Here is a 20,170-nt window from a genome sequence, read left to right on the forward strand (position 1 = left end):
GCATTAGAAGAATCTGATTAGGGTTTTTCATTATGAGTTCACAGGTAGGCGTTTAGCTGATTCAGACTGAGCTTCCCGGATGTGCTCTATATTGAAACTTCTGATGAAAGAGCCAGAAGGAGGTCAGACAAGAAAAACACACCAGTATCTGACACCTATTGTTTGGTTAAAGTGCAACACCACAAGTGACACATTTAATCAGCTACATTTTTAACAGAACTACCCCACAAGAAGTCAAATAACCACACGAGTCCAGATGTGTTTTTACATGTTTATTCACTATCACACTAAGTGCTCCCATTTCAAGATACATCTCATTGCCCTGCTCTTATACTGTAATGTCATTTGGAGTTAACAAAGTAGAAAGAAGACAGTTTTATGATCTACAAGGTGTGTGAGCCGAAACTCTGTCTGCCCCTCCCCACCCCCGAAAAAATAAAATAGAAATTAACAAAAACACATGAAATATAAAGAGAATAAAGAGAAAAACAATGTCATGTGCAAGAGCCCCTCCGCAGCCACTGAGTGCTAAGATAAGGTGGGTGTAGGGGGGGCGCCTCAAACCGGCGAGGGTTCCTAATCTGCCGATGAGAGATGCTCAGATTATTTTCCAGTAAGGAGAGGCTGTTGACTCGGGTTCAGCTGTGTCTTCACGTGCTTCTACAATCTTAAATTTGGGGTTAGAATTAAGGGCAGTGATGGATTCTCAATACATGTGCTGCTATTTTTGGGGGGATCCTTGGCTGAACTTCTTTTATTTAATGAGGTGCATCTTTGAAAAACAAAACAGTACTGTGGGACGGGGTCTACGAGACCAGGGATAGAGGAGGGAAGAGAGCAAGTAGAGAGGAGGGGAGACAGTTGGCTGAGTTAAAAGATCCCTCCTGTAGTGCCGAAGGCTAGTAAAGACGTTGAGGATGTTACAGAGGGATGCTAGCTGGGCTGTGAGTACCAAGAGAACACTAAGGCTTAAGAATCAAACTGAGCGGAGAGGTCCTGCAACTGAGAGACATCGAGAAGTCCAGTATACATGCTCCCTTCCTCCAGTGACACCCCTGTTCCCACAGCCGAGCACCAACTGGGTCCCTAACACACATACAGGTATCCTTAAATCAGCTTACGGGGGCTATGTACACTCAGGCACAGGTTTACACAAACCACAGGCCTAAAAAAAAACAAAAACAAAACTGATTGATCAAATAGAGCTGATCTGGATCAACTCCTTCATCCCCAATCCCCACCACAACTCCTCACTTCGAACGCCCCCTCCCACCCCCGTCTCCCCTCTGCAATCCCCACCCTCCTTGTGGGTGGGTTCAGTGCGGGGCTCAGCGAATGGTGTATCTGACATAGGGCACTTCCACGTCTTCATCTGTTAGGTCGTTACAGCAGAGCTCAAACACCAGGGCTTTCACATGCTTGCCCAGCTTCTTTTTGGACACCTTCGTGACAATCTCTGTCATCCTGTGGGACACAGAAGAACACAGTTACGACCGCGAATAAAAACGTAGACGAAAAAAAAAAGTAGACGATCATCTTGACAATATACTCACGGCAGGTCCAGTCTCTCTTTGAGTTTGGCAGCAGGCATGAAGAAGGAATAGAGCATGGACACTCCCTGAGAAAGCATGGTGATCTCCAACCTATGCTCATTCTGACAAAAACAGACAAACGAAAAAAGGGTTTAGTTGATTGTATGCCAGAGACAAAGTGGCGGCAAAGTGACGAGATGACTCAATGAAGACGTACTTTAAAGTAATCCAGGAACTGCCGGAGTGTCATCTCCTCCCCATTGGGCTGCAACCCTGTGACCTCGAAGCGATCCCACAATGTCCAATCAATTTCATAGTACTGTGAAAACAAAGAGGAAGGATTGATGCCAGAAATACAGCGACCAGTTATTGCTGCTCTTTTCTACAATACATGAACATATTTTACTATCTCCTCAGCACACACTGATACAACCAGTGTGAGAAGGTGAGTCGCACTCATTACACCCAGGCAGACGCACTGCATCTGCCTGGTGTATCAGTATTAGCATGGCTGGATCGTCATCGGAGCTCAAATTACGCAATGACTACATTTGGGCAGCATCTCAGATATGACTCCTAACATACTGAGTAATGGTGTAAAAATATATTCCACAGTTCGAACACCTGTGCAGCTTCGTACCTTGTGTGTGGGAGCAGCGATGGGCTCAGAGAAGGCAAAGAAAGGCAGGGCCAAGTTCATGAAGCCGTTCTTGAATGATTCCAGCTTCTTGTGTCCTTGGACAATCTTGATGAGCTCCAGGCACACCAAGCCCACCACTGCGGCCGTGGTAGTGGCGATGGCAGGAATGATCTTGCCAGCTATCAGTTTGCTCTGTATTGGATGGTGATAGAAAGAGAACAAAGTTGGTTATTATTTCAGGGAGTTAAACAACATCGGTAAAGCAAAAGTCAATGCCATAAAAATCTGTGTCGTCACCTTGTGCCTGTCTGTGGGGGGAATGTCGTAGTTCTCTGCTCTCAGATTGGATGCTGCTACGATGAAGTCCATGTGGAAGTTGGTGTCATCATCCTGTTAACACAGTACACACAACCGTCACAAAAACAGGAATACACTTAGAGCAGGTTGAGGTTGCATTGCAGACTTAAGGCCAATTCAAACTTTTCATGTCCATGTGATGTTAAAGTCGTCTTCCGCACGTCTGCATGGACTGCATTGTCTGTTCACATAGCAAGCATGCCAACTGCACATGATCCAGTTACCTCTCCTCACTGATGCTTAGCTCTTGCACCAATGTACTGTATTCCCTATCAATGGTCTTATTCTTGTTAAGCAGTTGCACATGATGTTTTCTCTTTTGTGTTTTTCTTGTTCACCTAAAAACAACAAACACAGGAGATCTTCTCGCTGTTGTGAAGTTGCCATTTTCTTTCCTAATGTGCATGCTTCCTTTTCTTGATTTTTGTGGCAGTTGCCAAATGTTATGGTGCATTACAGCAATCACATGCAATCGAGTGTGGATTGAGAAATGCGCATGTGTGGAATACGAAAGCAACACAGACCCTTGATCGTATTATGACAGAAACCGCATGCACGTTAAGTCCACAGAAAATATGTCCAATAGGGCGGGCAATATGGCCCTAAAATAATATCATGATATTACGGGGTATTTTTGCAATAGATCAATAGAACTGCAACAAAATAAGTGATATAGTTTTATATGTCAATAAAATGGTTTGCCTTTAAATATTCAGTAAAAACTAAACAAAATTGGTCTGATTTCTTACATTTGTAAGCAACAACAGTGACTCAGAGTGAGATTCAGATTCTGTATACAATATTAATACTTCAAGAAAATAAAATTTACCACAAATTACACTAAAACAGCTCCCAAATACAAAAAATGTCCCCTGGGATCAATATATATGTAAATCAATAGGCGATTTCCTTCTTTTAGCAAAATCCTAAATGTCTAAGATGTTTGTTTTTCTCCACCTGGACCTTTATACTCGACCATGTCTCAGCTAATCATCACACTGTAACCTGTGGCAGGCTGTTGTGATACAACAACTTATTTATTCCACACTACTGAAGCTGCTCATCTTTTAGGAACCACCGCAGTGTCTGTAATTGTTTCGCCGTTATATGTCAACAAGTCAGAATCGCCAAGTACTACAACATGAATATTTCATATCATATTAAAAACTATACCGCTATTATCGTCAATGAGATGATATGGCACACCCCTAATGTCCAAGCTTTAATAGTATAGTAGAGGGGAATTTAAACAGAGGGGGGAAGATTTTGTACCTTCTCAAACTCAATGGCGCACAGTTTGAAGTTGGAAGACTCAGGGGAAGGCAGCTGGACCTTCAGCTCTTCCAGTCTGGAGTCATCTAGATACAAAGAGATCAGTTGAACATGTGTCATAACATGACCCACGACTTCAATATTCAAGCTATTACCAACAAGTATAATTCAGATAACATTCTTTAGCTGCAGATTTCCAAAAACATGATTTATGACTTTAAATGCTTTGTTACACATGCAAAGATTTGCTGTCTTACCAACAGAGGAATTGCTATTCTGCAGCTCCTGATCAGACACGTGGATTTTAACCCCTGAGCGAGGGGTGAAGGGCGGCACCTTGACCTCCTGCAAGATCTTGATCACGCCTGCACGATCAGTGCTGCCTTGCAGGCCGTATGTCTGGGCATAAAGGTTGGCTCCTGCCACTATATAATCCATGTGCAGCTCCTACAGAAGAGAGCACTCCAGTCAGTATCCTGAGACTTGATAGAGGAGTGCAGAGCAGAAAAGGGTCAAGTAGGTGTACATAACATGATACTTACATTGCTAGTGCTGAAATCTAGGGGGTGAGGACATCTCTTTGGTCCAGACCAGAAGGGGGCACCAGAGCTGGTGAGCTGAAAGCCACAAATAATAAATTGATGTGTTAGGGGTGAAGCTTAATACTAAGAAACTCAACATACTAACTTCCTCATTCGCAGCATCTCAATGACAAAACTGAGCTCGTGATGTCATGATGTCGGTAAAAGGCAGGAGAACACCCATATGTGATTGCTAGTCTATTTCAGGCCTAAAGCCTTGTTCATACCGTGGTGTTAAACCATTTTACAACACACACACACACACACACACACACACCCCCACACACACACACACACACCAGTGTATTGTGTGCAATAAAGGGATAGGCTGGGAGATTTTGTCTGATGTGATGAATGCAGAGGAGTTCTGAGGAATGAAAGCAGTTTAGCTGCAGATGAGTCAAACAGCAGGAGTGATAAAAGTCATGCATTTAATCTCCTCCCTCTATATCTATGTCACTGTTATATACATCAACTGCTTAGAGCTGAACACACCTTAATCACTCTGTGTCACTACTATGAATACTTAGCAACATCACAAACAGAGCCCAGATATTGCTGCTCTTTGGGGCTCTTTTAAGAGCGGAGCTGCTCCCTGAAAGTCAGAGGGTGGAATCATCAGTCGGAGAACCTCAGTTGACCGAGATAGTCTCAAGTCTAATGGTCGTCCTTTTATTTTTTTTTGGCAGTCAGTGTGCAGTGTACTTCTGGGCACATTTTGGTCCCACAGATTTAGCTGCAGAGTGAGCACTCTTCTCTTCCAAGCTCAGTACAAGCTGCTGCGTACACAGCGGCAGCTGCCCAGAGGAAGAGGGGCTTTGAGTCATCAGGCTACAAGGTTAAGTTATCTCCTGCCTTCTGCTTAGAAGTGGTGAATTTACAGCTCACTGCAACCTACTAGGGCTCAGTCTCTGGCTTTTGTTTGATATCTAGTGTAGGCAAAAAAAATGTTGCACAGTCCCAATCTGTCGTTTGCATAGTTAGCTTGGCTACTACATTCTACATTCTACAACTCTAATAGTCGAATATTCGTATTGAGCAGCCGAATCTGATTCGACTGACCATAATTCTGAGTCTGGTAAAGCTCTATTAAGAACAGCAAAGAAGTCATATTTAAAAATGAACATTTATATTTCTCCTCAGCACACACTGATACCATCAGCGTGAGAAGGTGAGTTGCACTCACTTACACCCAGGCAGACACACTGCGTCTCCCTGGTGTATCAGTATTAGCATGGCTGGATCATCATCGGAGTTTGAAACATCTAATGACTACATTCGGGTAGCATTTCAGAGAATTACAAAATAAAAGGCAATGTTCTGAGTCCACATGAAAATGGAGGAGGGACCCCAGACCAAAACATAAGCATTCACAGTCAGATGTGATATCCATCATGCAGTCAACTCAGTATGTACCTGATCTGGGGGGAAGTTGTGCAGTAGCTGGCGGATGTTGTTGCTGTATTGACACTGCCAGTGGTTGCGTGCCCAGGCGACACAGTCTGCCCAGCTGTGGGGGCAGTCTGTGACAAGACTCTTGTAAACAGCCTCCAGCACCTCCACGGGCTGAGCGCCGGGGAGCTTCAGAGTACGCTCCATGAATTTAGGATCTCTGCAAGGACAATGATCAGAAATCTCATGAGCTGCTTGCAAACATGTGAAGAGCTGTCACTTAGTGTTCATCAAGAATCACTGTAAGCATAGGATTTCTTTTTTCACGGTTTAAATATAGTCTGAAGTGCCACAGAAGCTTCTTAATATCAAACTCTAGAATTAGGGGGATCATGCTATATCACGTTCACTTTGGTATGACAGGAAAGGCCACTTACGAGAGGTACTGCATGGCGTTCTCTGGTGGCTGTTTGAATAGTCCCTCAAACTCATCGCGAGCCCACTGAAAAGAAAGCGTTATTGAGAACAGATCAGACACTTAGTTCACTAAATCAGAAGTCCAGTGTTGAAACTAAAGGAAGTTTAGTGTATGCCTACTCACCTGCAGTGTGTGTTCAATGGCATTTGGGAAATTCTTGAGGGTACAGATGGGGATGGACTTCTCAGGTGGGTCTTGGCTGGAGCTGTAGGACTCTGTGAGGAAGGGGATCACAACCTGGACATTGCCTTTGGTACCCAGGGTACCAGACTCCAGTAAGGGTTTACGGTAGTACACACACCTCCGATCCATGTACATACCTGCACAAAGGGTGCAAACACAAGACGTCAGAGCTTCAATAAAATGTTTGGTTTCAAATGTCAAGATCCCACATGATTTGAAGTTTGTGTCTCTTACGTGCGTCAACATTGTCCAGTGCATTGGCCACTCCGTCAAGGCTTTCAAAGAAGTCATCGTCGTAGATCCTCTCTGTGTCGGGGCCCACCCTGTTCTGGTGGCCTGTGATCTTGATGGAGGGGTTCATCTGCTTCACTGCAGCAGCTGCCGTCTCACTCTTCATTTTCTGTTACCACATACATACAGATTTAAACAGTGACCTTTTCACTTTCTGTTAAAAAACTGACATCAGTACTGCAACTGACCAGCAGGAAACCAGTGCAGTGGTCGTATTTGTCAACACAAAAATACTCTTGACTCTAATTTCTGTGTAGTCCTTTCTAATGAAGGAACCATCAATAAAGGCACTTCAACAGTGATTACAGCCTACAGCATGTCTGACAGTTGTGGGTTCCTCTAGACACAATTTATTTTGTAAAATGATGTCACCCTTGAATAAACTGAGGCAAACAATGTCATACTATTATTGATATAGTGTCCAATACCAATCTGCTCCTTGAAAGGTCACTGCATTTAATTTAGCACCACATGTAATAACCAATACTCTAACACGTCGACAATGAGCGATTATGACCTCAGGCCTTCTGTTCCTCTATTAACTCTTGTATCATGACATTATCCATCAGCAGCAGTTAGAGTGCGTGCACTCAGGAGCAGTTACAATGAGCAGGAAATCCATACGCAGCGCTGCTCGGAAATATCAAATTCAATCGATAGATGGCAAACTTATGTGCACCGCCTACTTATATTTACCACCAGACAGGGCTGAGCAAAAATGATACTGACCGTGACGTCTGAAGGTCTGAAGAGGAACTGTCTGTTGAGGTTGGACTTCTCTATGGTGTCCATGTCTGTCACAATGACAACGCCGTCCCCACTCGCCAGTCCGATCATGGCAAAGTTTTTCAGCAGCTCGCAGCCAATGGCACCGGCTCCCACCTGGAATGATAAAGCCCCTGTCTGAGTAAACTATCCAAGCTTTATTGAATGTTTTCAATGTCTTTTATCAAGGCTTTCCCCTTTTTTTCTGAGACAAAGTGGTCTAATGTATATGGCATGAGAGGCATACACAGTTTGCATGTGCACTTTAGGAGTGGCTTTAAGAAATTAACATGATGTGAGGGATCGTGTAGTATACAGAGTATACATAACATCGCATCAGGTGTGTTTATAAGCCAGCTACGGCTTTTGGGTCATTCTGGTTCAAAGCTACATGCCCTTTGTTTACTGTGCCGATTGTTAGATGTGAAGAAAATAAATATCAGACTCAAGTTAATCTTTACTTATTAGGCAATTCCTCAACATTTCAGCCTTGTATAATCGCTCACCCCTCTCTAGTCAGAGAGTTATTTCTGTAGACTCAAGATGTTAGAATAGTCTGTTATAGTCAATCATCTCTTTCTCCTCTGTCCTTGGCCTTTTATTAAAGAACACTGCTATCTTCTTTATTTTAATTAAAATCAAACTTAGAGCATTAATTTAGACAAACAGTTTATTTTTTAGGGCCAGTTATTGTTTGAAAATGTTCAATACTAATAGAGGCAGATATGCCTTTTGCCACTGCAGTAACCACAGTAACTAGGGCTGTGCAATTATTGGGAATATTATCAAAATTGCAGTATGGCAGGAGCTGCAAATTTTAATACAGGTAAAATGTGTCACAACATACCATATTAAATGAAGCATTGTGGTGCAACAGATTTCCCCAACCAACAAATTATTTGAGACATACAGAACATGCTTGTTTAGTCCAAATGCCAGCAAAAATCACATTGATTTTAAATTTCTTTTCGTCAAAATGAAACGCAAAAATTATAATTCCCACTGCAATCATGACTCACACCGCAATCTAGCTTTACCTAACCTAGCCTGTAACATGTGCATGCTTGGTGCAAATGCATCCAAACAGTCACTGATTGAAGGCACAAAAAACATGTTTGTCAGAATTCTCAACCAAGCCAGCAGCCAATAATACAAAGGCGGACCTTTCAGTTAGTCAGGCAGCGAAAACCCTGTATTTAACAATCACCACCCATTCACAGTGCTCTGTAGGAAAAACAAAGAGCATGCCTGCCGTACACCAGGTAGTAAAAAATATTTCAATGTGGCAATGTCAGAGAACTGCTACTGTAGAATATCACCAGACTTATTAAAATCTCCCCTAGCAACAGGATGCCAGAAGAGGTGTTGGAGAGCTTCTCATTGGCTGACTCACCAGGAAGTAGCGCTGCTTGGCAAGCATATCCTGCAGCTTGCTGCCAAACACTGCAATCTGCCCGTCGTACCGACAGTTCCTCTGGGAGAACAGATAAGAGACAGAAAAAAACAGGTTTAACACTGTCGTTTATCACCATCATGAATTAATCCTCACTATTAGTATGAGATGTGCTCCGAACACCTACAGGGGCGCATTCTTCCTCTGTGAGCTCCACACCTTCCTCTTCAGCCAGGCACTCCAGGGCATCAAAGTACAGCCACTGCATTATGGGCATAAATTTTCCTGTGCATGCCTAAGAGAACAACAAGCATGTGAAAAAAATGTAACCAGGCATTTGTGACAGACAAACTGAATTGGTTTGAACAACAAGTCCAATCAGGTATCAGTTACACCTGCTGACCCATTTCTTTAACTTGCACAGCACTACACAAACAGAGGGCTGAAAACATGATTCAAAAAACAAAAACACAAAACAGCAGATACTGTATGTCTGTATCTGCTGCAATTTGCACAGTTTGCCACTGACCTTCATCACTTCCTGTGCAGCCAGACCTCCAATGAAGGCATTGACCGGGGCCAGATCACCAGAAGCGACAAAAGACAGCTTTTTCAGAAGATCTTCATCCAACTGCTCCACTTTAGCCGATCCCGTCTGGGCAGAGTTCACCTCCTTTGCTAATGCCACCAGCTCATCAGCATCCGCCTGGAATACACAAAGCTCAGTATGTTACAACATGTTAAAGAAAACTCACTAATACTAATTGAGTGTATATTTTGCCATGCAGTACTGCACAAATATTCATGTATAATCCTACAGTGATATGCTTTTTTCTATGCAACGAGAGGCTTAATTACAGGGCTGAAGCTATGCGTACTCTTCAACCAATCGATTGGTCAATGAAGGAAAAAAAAAAAGCACTTTATTTCTATATTAACTAAATCAAACTCTGTGTTCTGATAAGTTTGCCCTAAGTGAAAAATAAACGTGATCTCCAATGTAACATGATCTGAAAATAAACTGCGCACTGCACTATTCTCTTCCTGACCTGCATGCCCCAGTCTGTCTCACCAATAAGCGTTCAACAAGACTGATGAGAACAATCTGACATACAGGACACTATAGGATAAAGATGTCATATACAGCACAACATTACTAATGTTAAAGATCTGTGACGCTGCATGTAGGAGAGAGACTAACTATTTTTAGCCAATAGCTAACATTAGCCATCCTGCTGCTCCAACTAGGACTCCACTGTGATCGTATCCCTTTCAGAAGCTTTATAATCCAGCCTTAAACAGCAGTGTCTTTTTGGAGACTTAGTAAAATAGATCCATACTGATGAATCAAACACTGAATGTCTTCTGTGACATTCATCTGTTTTCCTATTAAAAATTAGTTGAGAAATGTTTAACTTTGGGTAAAATGCTGCACTTGTCACTGTCACCAGCTGTCCATTCACAGCGGTGAAGGGGCGGGACAAATAACAAAGACCAGAGGACAAACACAAGTGCTGAACAACTGCCATTCTCAGCTGGGAAAAGAAACGCTGTGGTGGACACATTGTCTGACCAATGAGAATTTCGTAGGACAAGAGCATGCGACCAACTGACCAGAGGGTGACAGCCCAAAACTTTTATTACTTACATCTTTCCTAATAATATGGCTCGTCTCGTTTGACTGTTATTACACTTAATAAAGCCTACTATCAAATTAAATCAAATCACATAAGCCTCCAAGTCACTGCGGTATTCATAATAATAATAATGTAAGACTGACCTGGCTCCAAGGTGAAGGAAGGTGGTTGTGTTTCTTCTGGAAGGCGTGGATGGCCTGGAAGCCCACGTGCAGCTGCCCTGGGCGCTCGAACTTGGCAAAGTCTGTGATGAGGAACTCTGGCTCAGCCATGGAGGAAGAGATGGATTTCTGCACAAGGACAACAAAGAGATGGTGAGGTTGAACATTTTCCACTGGTGATGGCATCAGCAGATAATGTGATAGCATCAGTATTGTGATGAGATTAGATGCCGTTTTGCTGACAAGGGACAATAATGGGGAAGAAAATACACCATAAAATGCAAGTAAGGGTCACACTCCAAAAGGTCTTATAAAGGAAAACACTATTTTATAAATTCACTATTGTGTCACCATGACCCAACTTGAGTGCGAAAAACAGCAGCCACTTACAAATGAAATCTTCTTGGGCATCTTGACCTGGGAGACAATTCCTCCTCGTACATAATCTGTAAAGCCAGCTGTCTCACAGATGCTGAAGGTGTAGGGACCTGGACAGAGAAGAAGTCATGTCAACTTGTAACAGTTAGAAATAGACAAACCAAAAGTAGTTTTTTCCTTAATAGAAGCCGGTCTTACCCAGAACTTTTATTTCCACTGGCTGGCAGCCATTGAGCTCTGTCATACCCTGGATTTCTGTGAAGGTGACATGGTCTCCACTCTCAAAGCCATGACGAGCCTCATCCAGACATGTCACAACCCCTGGATTGTCCTAGAGAAACCAAAGGTGAGCAATGTCGTGTGTCAAAAATAAAAAGCGGTCTTCAAGCTTGTTCGTAACAGAATGCTTGGCCAGATGTAATTACTAACCTTGGTGATCATGGAAATCATGGCACTGAGCGGCTGCTCTCCATTGGTGTCAAACACTAACATCTCCTCACCAAAGTCACAGAAGAGCTGGCTACAAAACACAGCAAGTGAACACAGACATTAGACACTGACAAACATGAACACAATCCAAATTAAAAATGTAAAAAAACAGAAGGGTCGGATCTTACCCAAACAGACCACGGGTGTCTGCAACTACCAGCTTGATGCCTTTACTGTGGCAGAACTCTCCCAGTTGCTGTTGCTCTTCCAGAGTGGAGTTAGTCAGCACGACCACCTGGGTCACAAAAAGAGAAATTTTAACACCAGCTTTTCTTTCCTCTTTGACTGCTGAACTGAGTGGGGCGCTAGCCTTTATCCTAGTCATACCTGGAACTTGGTCAGGTATTCTTCAGAGAGCGCTCCGGTGTAGGCTGTTACAGGAACGTAGTTGTTGAGTTCAGCCAGACGGGGCTGACTCACCTCGGCTCTGTTCTTGCCCAGGTCCTCCTCCCGCAGGTAAAACTGACCACACAATGAGAAATAAGATGTCACTGAAAATGTATACTAAGACGATCAAGCAATAAGTGCAAAATATAGCAATAAAAGAAGAACAGAGACATCTGAAAACTGTTACAAATGACTTCTGTCCATACTAAGGATTTTGTGTCATTTTGGAAGCGTTCTCCATCAACACTGAAATAGATAAAACAAAACAAAAAACAGCTATGTCTTTTCTTTCTGCTCTCTCTTTCAGCTGGCTGACAAATTGGGCCAATCACAGCTATCATGTACTTAGAAAAGACCTCCCAATATTCACAATGATTTATTTAGTGTTTCAACATAGCCAGTTTGTAAGTAATTGCCTGTAACAACATTAAAAAATAAGCAATCAGAGAGAGCTCCAGGTGACAGTTGATGTTTTCACAAATTTGTTGACCAACGCCCAAACATGTTGGTGCAGGAATCTGGCAATGCTGAGGAAAATGTCATCCAGCTAGAACAGTAAGTTGTTGTTTTCACATCTGTTTTCAGATGTAAAAAGCCAAAATTCGAGGGTAAGAGATGGGTTTTCTAAATTTAGTGAAATGTGGATTTCACATGACCCCATATTAAGTGATTGATTCAAACAAGTGACAAAAATATACACGTGCTGCTCAATTCAGCTTCAATAAGAAGGGAAACTCAGGCACATGCCAGGAGCTAAAACAGAAATGTTTGAGAGCACAAGGTTAAACACAAACTGGGTGATCTCAGATACAGCTTAAATATCCAATTATACACTCCTGTGAGGTCACAAATAAAGAGGTCTCTGCTGAGCCTACACTAACATATTTATCTGTCGGGCCTGAAATGGACACATCAGAGTTGAGGGTTGCAGACTGATGGACCTAAGCAATCTCTCCGCTGTAATGATGTCCTAAAACAGGCTTTAGCTCTACTATGATTATGACCGAGGGAGAGGCCACCCACTGATGAATCTGGGTCAGCCCTTGGTTATCAAGGGTGGGGGTAGCTGCAGCACTCTTTTAGGATGGCAACAATACTACATAACGAGTGACTCATAACAGATAGAGCCACATTGCACTTTGGAATCAGGCTCAAAGACTATGGCACACCAGATGAATATCCAATAAATTACGATGGCTGAGTGAATAAATTTAACAAATATATAAAGAAGGAAAAATTGCTGTACTATTGCAAAATGGGAATATCTTCCACACACCTGAGAGGAGAGGTCTCTCCATTCTGCAACTCCTTGGTCGTGCACAGTGACACTTCTAACTCCTCCCAGGATGACGTTCTTGGCAATCTCCACTCCAAGACCTCTCATGCCAGAGATAAGGACATTGGAGCTCTGCATGCGCTTCATAGCCTCATGGCCCAACACATAACTGCAGAAGGGAAGGAAGCACCATCAGCACAACTATGCACTGTTTAAAAACCAGCAAAAAATAAATAAATACAAGAGGTTGAGAGTTTTCCTGAATCACAGAAAAAATCCACAGAGATCAGACTTACAGTTGTCTGGAGTACAGGCCTTCATCGATCTCAGCATCATTGCCATTCTTAGCCATGCCCTGGGGAGACACAAAGAGGGGCTGCGATCAGTTTCTGCAACTAATTTTTTACCAAAAGCATATAGTGTATGGAATAGTGCTTACGTTGGCAGGTGTGTGGGACAGATCAGTTCTGACAGAGTTAGAGGAGGAGCAGTGGGATCCCGTCTTCGTCTCTGTTCCTGACAAGCGACGCTTCTTGGACAGCGGCGAGCTGGACATCTGCGCATCAACGAACACTGTTAAAGACTGTCATCATGCTAACTTATGTCAACATTTGTGTCTATTAATGCATTATAAATGGATAATATATGGGGTATTTATGTTTGTCAGGTTAAATGATAAAATAAATCAAGCAAACAGAGGCAACCCAGTGTCCACGGTTATATTTCATGAAGGTTTTCAAAACAACGTGGCTGCGAATTAATTTTAAAATAAGTGAAAAAATTCCAACTCAGTGCTACAGTTCCATTATTATAAGTGTCCAAGCTCAATGCTACCCAATCCCCTTCATGTTGAAGAGAGGATTTCTAGTCTAGGGAGCAGCTGGGCTGGCTGCAGGCCAAACACAAATCTGCTAGAAAACGAACTGAGCCTGGGAAGAGACATGAATAGCAGCATTATCAGTCCTTTTCACGCTCAGAGACAGGGCTGGCTTGTTTATGTACTTCCATTGTCCATTATACCGGTATTTAAGGACCGCCAGCATCGTTTTAACAAAAAGAGCTGAATCATTAAAACTTCACTGCGGTAAAGTGAGCAACACCTCGCGGTGGCCTGCAGGTGTGGACACAAGGACCGTACAATGCCGCTGGAGCTGTCCTCGGTACAAGGTGTAACAAAATAGGGCGTTAGCGGCAAACAATGCTTTAAAAATAATACCAAGTGACGTTGCGCTGTGATTAACTAATCCGGACGACGACCACTTCGGGAAGTGAAACAGGCCGCAGTCTCGCGAACACATTCCCATCGCGGGTTGAACATACTCGGGCACAATTTCCGCATCCAATGCAGCTAAAGTTACCTGCGCCCTATAAGTCAAACCTAACCTCCCCACATCCAAGTCTTCAACAGAAACCAGCCACATCAAAATGTACATTTTACTGTCACAAGAACAGTCGTCTAAAACGAAAATGAAGGCATCCGGCATGATACAGCAAAGCACTGAGATTGGTGCTGCACAACCTCATACAGAGCTGGTATTAACCATTATAAACGTTTACGAAAACACACATCACATATCGGTTAACAACACCAAGAGTAACCAGATTAAGCAGGTTGCGTGTCGCTAATCAGTTAAGTGATTTGGCAAAGTGGAGAGTCGGAACATTAATAACTTAGAGGCAAGAAAACACCAGCCTGCCAGCCTCTCCATTAGCGGCTCGGCCTAGGCCTTCATTTCCCCCACAGTGCGGAACACAACTTTACAAGCTAGCAGCTGTAGCTAGATGCAACCTGCTCGCTAAAGACAGCAACGGGTTCATTTTGACAACTAGCTACCACAGCTCCTCTGCTAATATGATTTAAGGTTTCGACACCCAACAAAAACCGCCGTCCAACTTTATCGCTCAATGCTGGCATTTTCCGCGAATGAAAGACTAGCCATTACACTCGTGCTCCATTGATTTATCTTTCCTTACCAATAATCCTTCTCGGTCCCTTCCCAATGCGAACCCGCTCCTCTCCTGCAGTATCTAGATGTCAGTAGGAACGATGGTTGTAAAATTCGACGATTGGTACAAAGAAGAGAAACGCGATGCGGACTAGGATGGTCTGCACTATATTGTCGAGTCACTATGTCGTTGTGCCGAGAGTCTCTCCTATGTAATTGCGTTGCTGGCTTTGCGACTGCAGACGGGAACAAAACCAAAATGGCAGATGGGGAGAAAGGGGCGGAGGAGCCGTGACGCATGGGCTGAAATATTCAACAGGAAAGGGTGGCTGTGAGCACGCTGCTCGGCCAGGCGCGCAGCTCATTGGCTGCTATACATAAGCCAGCGCGCGTTCATCCCGCCCCTGCAAGCAGAAGATGCATGCCATGTATATTACTGTACAATGAACTGCAAGGACCACCAGTCCACCAATTCATGGAAGAAACATATTGTGATTCTTCTACAAAACGTGCACAGCATGCCTGACACAAGTGCAGGGAAGCAAAGACCCAAACACGGACTATTTTGCGATAATATCCAAGTGAAAACCACGTCTATCGGTGCTGACTGACATCCAACAATAACAGCATCTTTGTTTCAGTGACATGTTAGCTTGAGTCGTCTCGTTGTGGAGCTACACTGCACACACAAGACCAACACTAGCAATCCCACGATGCATTATCAAAGGATATGGTTAACCAAATTAGATACAATCTCACTACAACGCCAACTGATGTATGCATTGTGGTTTGCAGATATTATCATTTCCCTGGGTCCAGCAAGACGCATCACAAGTGAAGTCTGATGGTGCCCCTATGATAAACTGAGTGAGGCACAACATTAGGTCGGCTACTTGCTAGCCGTGGAGATGCTGAGCGTCTGGGCCCTCAGTCACATTGAGGTTAGGGGTGAGCATTCCTTGCAGAGGAGGAGTATTGGGGGAGGGGGTGCCTGGCAAATGACAAAGGCCCAGCAAAAGAGTGGGCCGCATATTCTCGGGTACACATGTCGAGGGGGTCCCCATTCTCATCTTCTTAATGCGAAATTATAAATACACCATTTTCCACCATTCTACCGGAGCTGAAACATGTGAATATCATTAATGTCACGTTAACAGGCTTCCCAACTTCGCCAGCTAAGAGGAGACACAAGCCAGTGCAACGTTACTGAGATAACATCGACTGTCGTCCTTTCGCAACGTTCACCAAAATACATCCACCGAGATGAAATACTGCCATTATGTTCTAGCAAACGTTGCGTGATGCAAGTTAGCTAATGTCTGCCTCTGAACATTGCGTCCATCTAATGTTTGTAGCCAACTAGCTCCCCTGCTACCTTAAACGTTATTCATCACACAACATTAATTAACACAGCATTCTCGTGCACACAAAATGTGCAAATTCCAATTTCGCGTGCCAGTGGCGTCTTAGCTACGGCTAGCCGAGGCGAGCAGCTGAAACGGTTCAGTTAGCCGACAGCAACTAACGTTAACGACTACCAGCAACGCAGATCAAACGACTGCGTAGTTGTTAGCCTGTGTGCAGCTAGCGTTCGAGCTATCTAGCCACCCAACGACTTTTTCCTACTTGTGCCGCTACGTTAGCTAGCTAGCTAACCGTTAGCCAACTAGCTGGGGGCTAACACTACCAAGACGAGAGCTTACACAAGTGTGCAGAACTTACCACATCCGATATTACTCGGCCTGATCTGTAGTATTAAAATCGGCTTGTATTTAAGCAAGAAACCTAAAATAACTATGTGACAATTCAACACTGCCGCTGACTGCAAACTGAAAAGTGTGTCAGGGTGGCGGGCTCTGTGTGAGTTTTTCCGCTGGACGGCTGCCTGCCCGGCTGTTCCAGAACCGTTTCCCCTCACTCTATTTCAGTTGAAAGCAAAGCAAAGCAGCAACATGTGCACGTTACAGGCACGACCATTATCGCCGTCCAGAGGGGTCACCGAAAAGCGAATCAAATTAAGTAAGTACAAATACATTTTATTATGATTCTTTAATGTTCAACCACACCACATAGAAAATAAAATGTGTCGAATTCTACCGTATTACATAGTTTAAGCGTATGTTAAACGGTAAAGAATGTTTTCTTCACCCCCGCGCCTTCACAAGTATAGACTAATCCGAAATCCGCGCAAGGCAACCTGGGAATTGTATGCATGGCATGACAATATCATATAATACCTCTCTTTGAATCCTTATATATATATATATTACACAACCAATGAACAACTCGAGTCAAGCTTATTTTTTATACTTTTATTGAAAGACTTGCAAACAGAGCACAGTTTACATAGGGACAGAATAGTGGATGTCTAGACTTGTTCAGGAGAAAAGCACAGAACCCGGTATTACATAGATCCAAAAGCAGAATGAACTTCAGAAAGACTTTTTTTTTTTTTACATGATAAAAAGGAGCAAATATAGACATTATTGTCCAATTAACAATACCAAATGAATGTGTCAACAAAACTGGAGAGAAATGAAAACAAAATGTCTGGGCAAAACTTCTGGAGAACTTTGAAAAAAGAAGAGGGTGTGTGTGTGTGTGTGTGTGTGTGTGTGTGTGTGTGTGTGTGTGTGTGTGTGTTATTGCAAAGCCTTTACACAATATCTTGCATCTTAACATTTTTCCCCAGCTGTCCAACAGGTTTGGAGCGACTCACGAGACTCTGAGTGACAGTTCAAGTTTAAATACACTATATAATAAAACAAATCTCAATCTCCAGGAGCCAGTGGAAAGGCCAGATCCATTTAGATTCACAAACGTCTGTACAACTCTGTGTGACTGCATGCTCATGACCTTGCAGCCTCGCTATAAAATCAATAGCTACATAAATAAAAAGGAATGAAAAGTAACGAAATAGGATGAGTTGATTTAAAAAAGTAAATGTCAGTTTGGATATGAGGAAGTTTACAACATGGGAGGAGAACAAGAATAAGGAACCCAGTTCGTTGTATGTATTTACAGTTTATAGGGAATAATGCAAATCATAATACTTCCTCACTGTAAACGCTCACAATTAGCTGAGAATTTTACCACACTTTTCTTATTTGTGTAGATTCATAATTTGCAAACTGCGCAGAGTGCTTGGATTCCAATATGAGGAGGCTTTGGGGTAAGCATTCATGCGCACAATCTGGATTTGAGATGAAAAACAAACTTTCTCTTTGCAGCTGTCATACAGAGAAAGTCAGTAGAGTACTCCTCCTACACTCCAGTCATGAGAGTATTTGAATGGCATAGGAAGTTTTCCATCTAATTGCTATTCTCAATATGAAAACACAGCCAAACCAAACACTGCATGGTTACTTTTCCTCTGGGAAGTAATTGGATGATACTTCTGGGTGAGTCTTTAAACCGTCAAATTTAAACTATAAATCCAATTGGCCAGGTGTTTGTATCATGGACACCTGCTTCATAGCCCCCTGCCCATCCCAGCTCTGGGGGACTGGCTGGATCGAGCAGCATCCCTCTGTCCATCTGTGTCTTCCTGCTCTCCTGCAGCCTGGGGTGAGGACTGTGTGGGTGGAGAGGGTGGGGGATAGGAGGGAGGAGGGATGGTAAGACGAGGGAGAGATGGCAGCGCGGGCCTGGGAGAGGTTGGAAGAGGTGGAGGAGTGGCTGAGGTTGCAGTCGTGGAGTGTTGTGAGGAGCGTGCACGGGAGGTGGCGGGCGAGGCGTGTGTGCTCCTGGCGCGTGGTGGCTCGGCAGGGCAGTCACTTATTTGCTCTAGCAGTGAAGGCATGTCTCCCTCAATCTTCTCCAGCACGGCAGCCATTTGCTTCTCTATCTGCTCGATCACACTGTCCATTTGCCAGTCGCTTGTAGTGCTGCTCCCGCCTCCTGTATGTGGTAGCCCAGTCCCGTACATCCCTACCCCTCCTCCACTCGTGTACAGGGAACTGTATGGACTCCCATAGCCCCCTGCTATCCCCATCCCTACAGTCCCAACTTCTGGGTTGTACGGTGTGGCATGACGGCCCAAACTAGCAGAACTGCCTACTGAATAACAACCCTGTCCTGTTGCAGGACCTGGCCTCGCTATGCTAAACTCAGCACTGTATCTGTCTGTTGTCTTGGCATTTCTATCCCGTCTACCCACAGGGCTAGCATCACCCCTTAACCTAACTCCTAATCCTACATCCACCCCAGCTCCAGGACCCATTGCTGGAGCCACTGCCACTGACCTTTCTGCCACTGCCTCAGGTACTTGTGTCTGACACCAACTTCCATCACTCTCATCCCTCTGCGTGGCCGGCCTCTTCTCTGGTGAGGCTGTTGCAGCAGCAGAAGCTGTGGGTGGAGCGCCATGGAGCGTTGCAGCCATTTTGCGTTTGCTGCTAGGATCAGGGGAGGCGGATGTGTGTTTTTTGTCAAGGTTAGCGCCAGAGGAACCATCCAACAGCTTGGAGGGGTCAGGCGTCTTCACAGGGGTCGGTTTGGACTCCGGAACAACTTTATTTTGACCCAAATTGGCAGCCATTTTCCTAGTTCCATCACCTGCTGCTCTTTTTGCACCAACCTTATCAGGCTCCTCCTGTGCCAGTTTGGGGGCTGCATTTGATTGGCTTTGCTGACAGAAAGGCTCCTGAATATCTGATGGGGAAGTTCCTACTGATGGGCCCATACTTGTCTTTGCCTCATCCTGTTTTTCTCCGGCCTTACTCCTCCCCTCATCCTGGTCCATACCCACTGGTGTATTTTCAACAGTAACTTCTAAAGACACACTACTTGACGTCACCCCTCCATCACTTGTCCCTTTGTCTCCCTCATCACTTGTCCCCTGGGACACACCCCCCTCACCATCTCCTGCCTCCTCACTGCCCTGAGCCTCGGCTGAACTGTCAATCAGTGCCTCCGAATTCTTCAGTCGCTGCATGAAGGTGGTGACACGGATCGCTTTCTGCAAAACAGACAGAGGCAAAGAAACAAAGGAGAGAACGATAGCCATGTAA

General features: G+C 44.1%; 2 protein-coding genes and 2 non-coding genes across 5 annotated transcripts in view; all 4 read right to left on the reverse strand.

Annotated features, from left to right (window-relative positions):
- Positions 1-257: 257 nt before the first annotated feature.
- On the reverse strand, positions 258-17,080 carry uba1 (ubiquitin-like modifier activating enzyme 1). 2 transcript variants are annotated; one of them, XM_050066060.1, is made up of 26 exons: positions 16,881-17,080; positions 13,652-13,768; positions 13,509-13,567; positions 13,213-13,381; positions 11,877-12,011; positions 11,678-11,784; positions 11,490-11,580; positions 11,259-11,391; positions 11,073-11,170; positions 10,665-10,811; positions 9,414-9,590; positions 9,072-9,179; positions 8,885-8,965; positions 7,456-7,608; positions 6,670-6,835; positions 6,376-6,572; positions 6,212-6,276; positions 5,799-5,994; positions 4,344-4,418; positions 4,059-4,248; positions 3,802-3,887; positions 2,470-2,562; positions 2,173-2,364; positions 1,750-1,851; positions 1,554-1,654; positions 258-1,464 (listed from the first exon to the last, which is right to left on the reverse strand). In XM_050066060.1, exons 2-26 carry the CDS (start codon positions 13,766-13,768, stop codon positions 1,329-1,331), a joined length of 3,174 nt encoding a protein of 1,057 aa, XP_049922017.1. In that variant the 5' UTR covers positions 16,881-17,080; the 3' UTR covers positions 258-1,328. The 2 variants fall into 2 exon arrangements, with proteins under 2 accessions (XP_049922017.1, XP_049922018.1); XM_050066061.1 differs by lacking the exon at positions 16,881-17,080 and adding an exon at positions 15,187-15,402.
- Positions 1,941-2,060, reverse strand: LOC126403614 (small nucleolar RNA U6-53/MBII-28). The gene has a single exon (XR_007571341.1). It is a non-coding gene; the product is annotated as a small nucleolar RNA U6-53/MBII-28 (small nucleolar RNA).
- LOC126403613 (small nucleolar RNA U6-53/MBII-28) lies at positions 5,517-5,637 on the reverse strand. The gene has a single exon (XR_007571340.1). It is a non-coding gene; the product is annotated as a small nucleolar RNA U6-53/MBII-28 (small nucleolar RNA).
- A 414-nt stretch (positions 17,081-17,494) lies between the features above and the next one.
- camkvl (CaM kinase-like vesicle-associated, like) overlaps positions 17,495-20,170 on the reverse strand; it is a 53,587-nt gene continuing 50,911 nt past the window's right edge. Inside the window, exon 11 of the mRNA XM_050066064.1 lies at positions 17,495-20,118. Within this exon, the coding sequence (XP_049922021.1) occupies positions 18,631-20,118 (1,488 nt within the window). The 3' untranslated portion in view covers positions 17,495-18,630. The remainder of the gene's footprint in view (positions 20,119-20,170) is intronic.

The sequence above is a fragment of the Epinephelus moara genome, chromosome 16 (assembly GCF_006386435.1).
Source record: "Epinephelus moara isolate mb chromosome 16, YSFRI_EMoa_1.0, whole genome shotgun sequence".
Taxonomy (NCBI): domain Eukaryota; kingdom Metazoa; phylum Chordata; class Actinopteri; order Perciformes; family Serranidae; genus Epinephelus; species Epinephelus moara.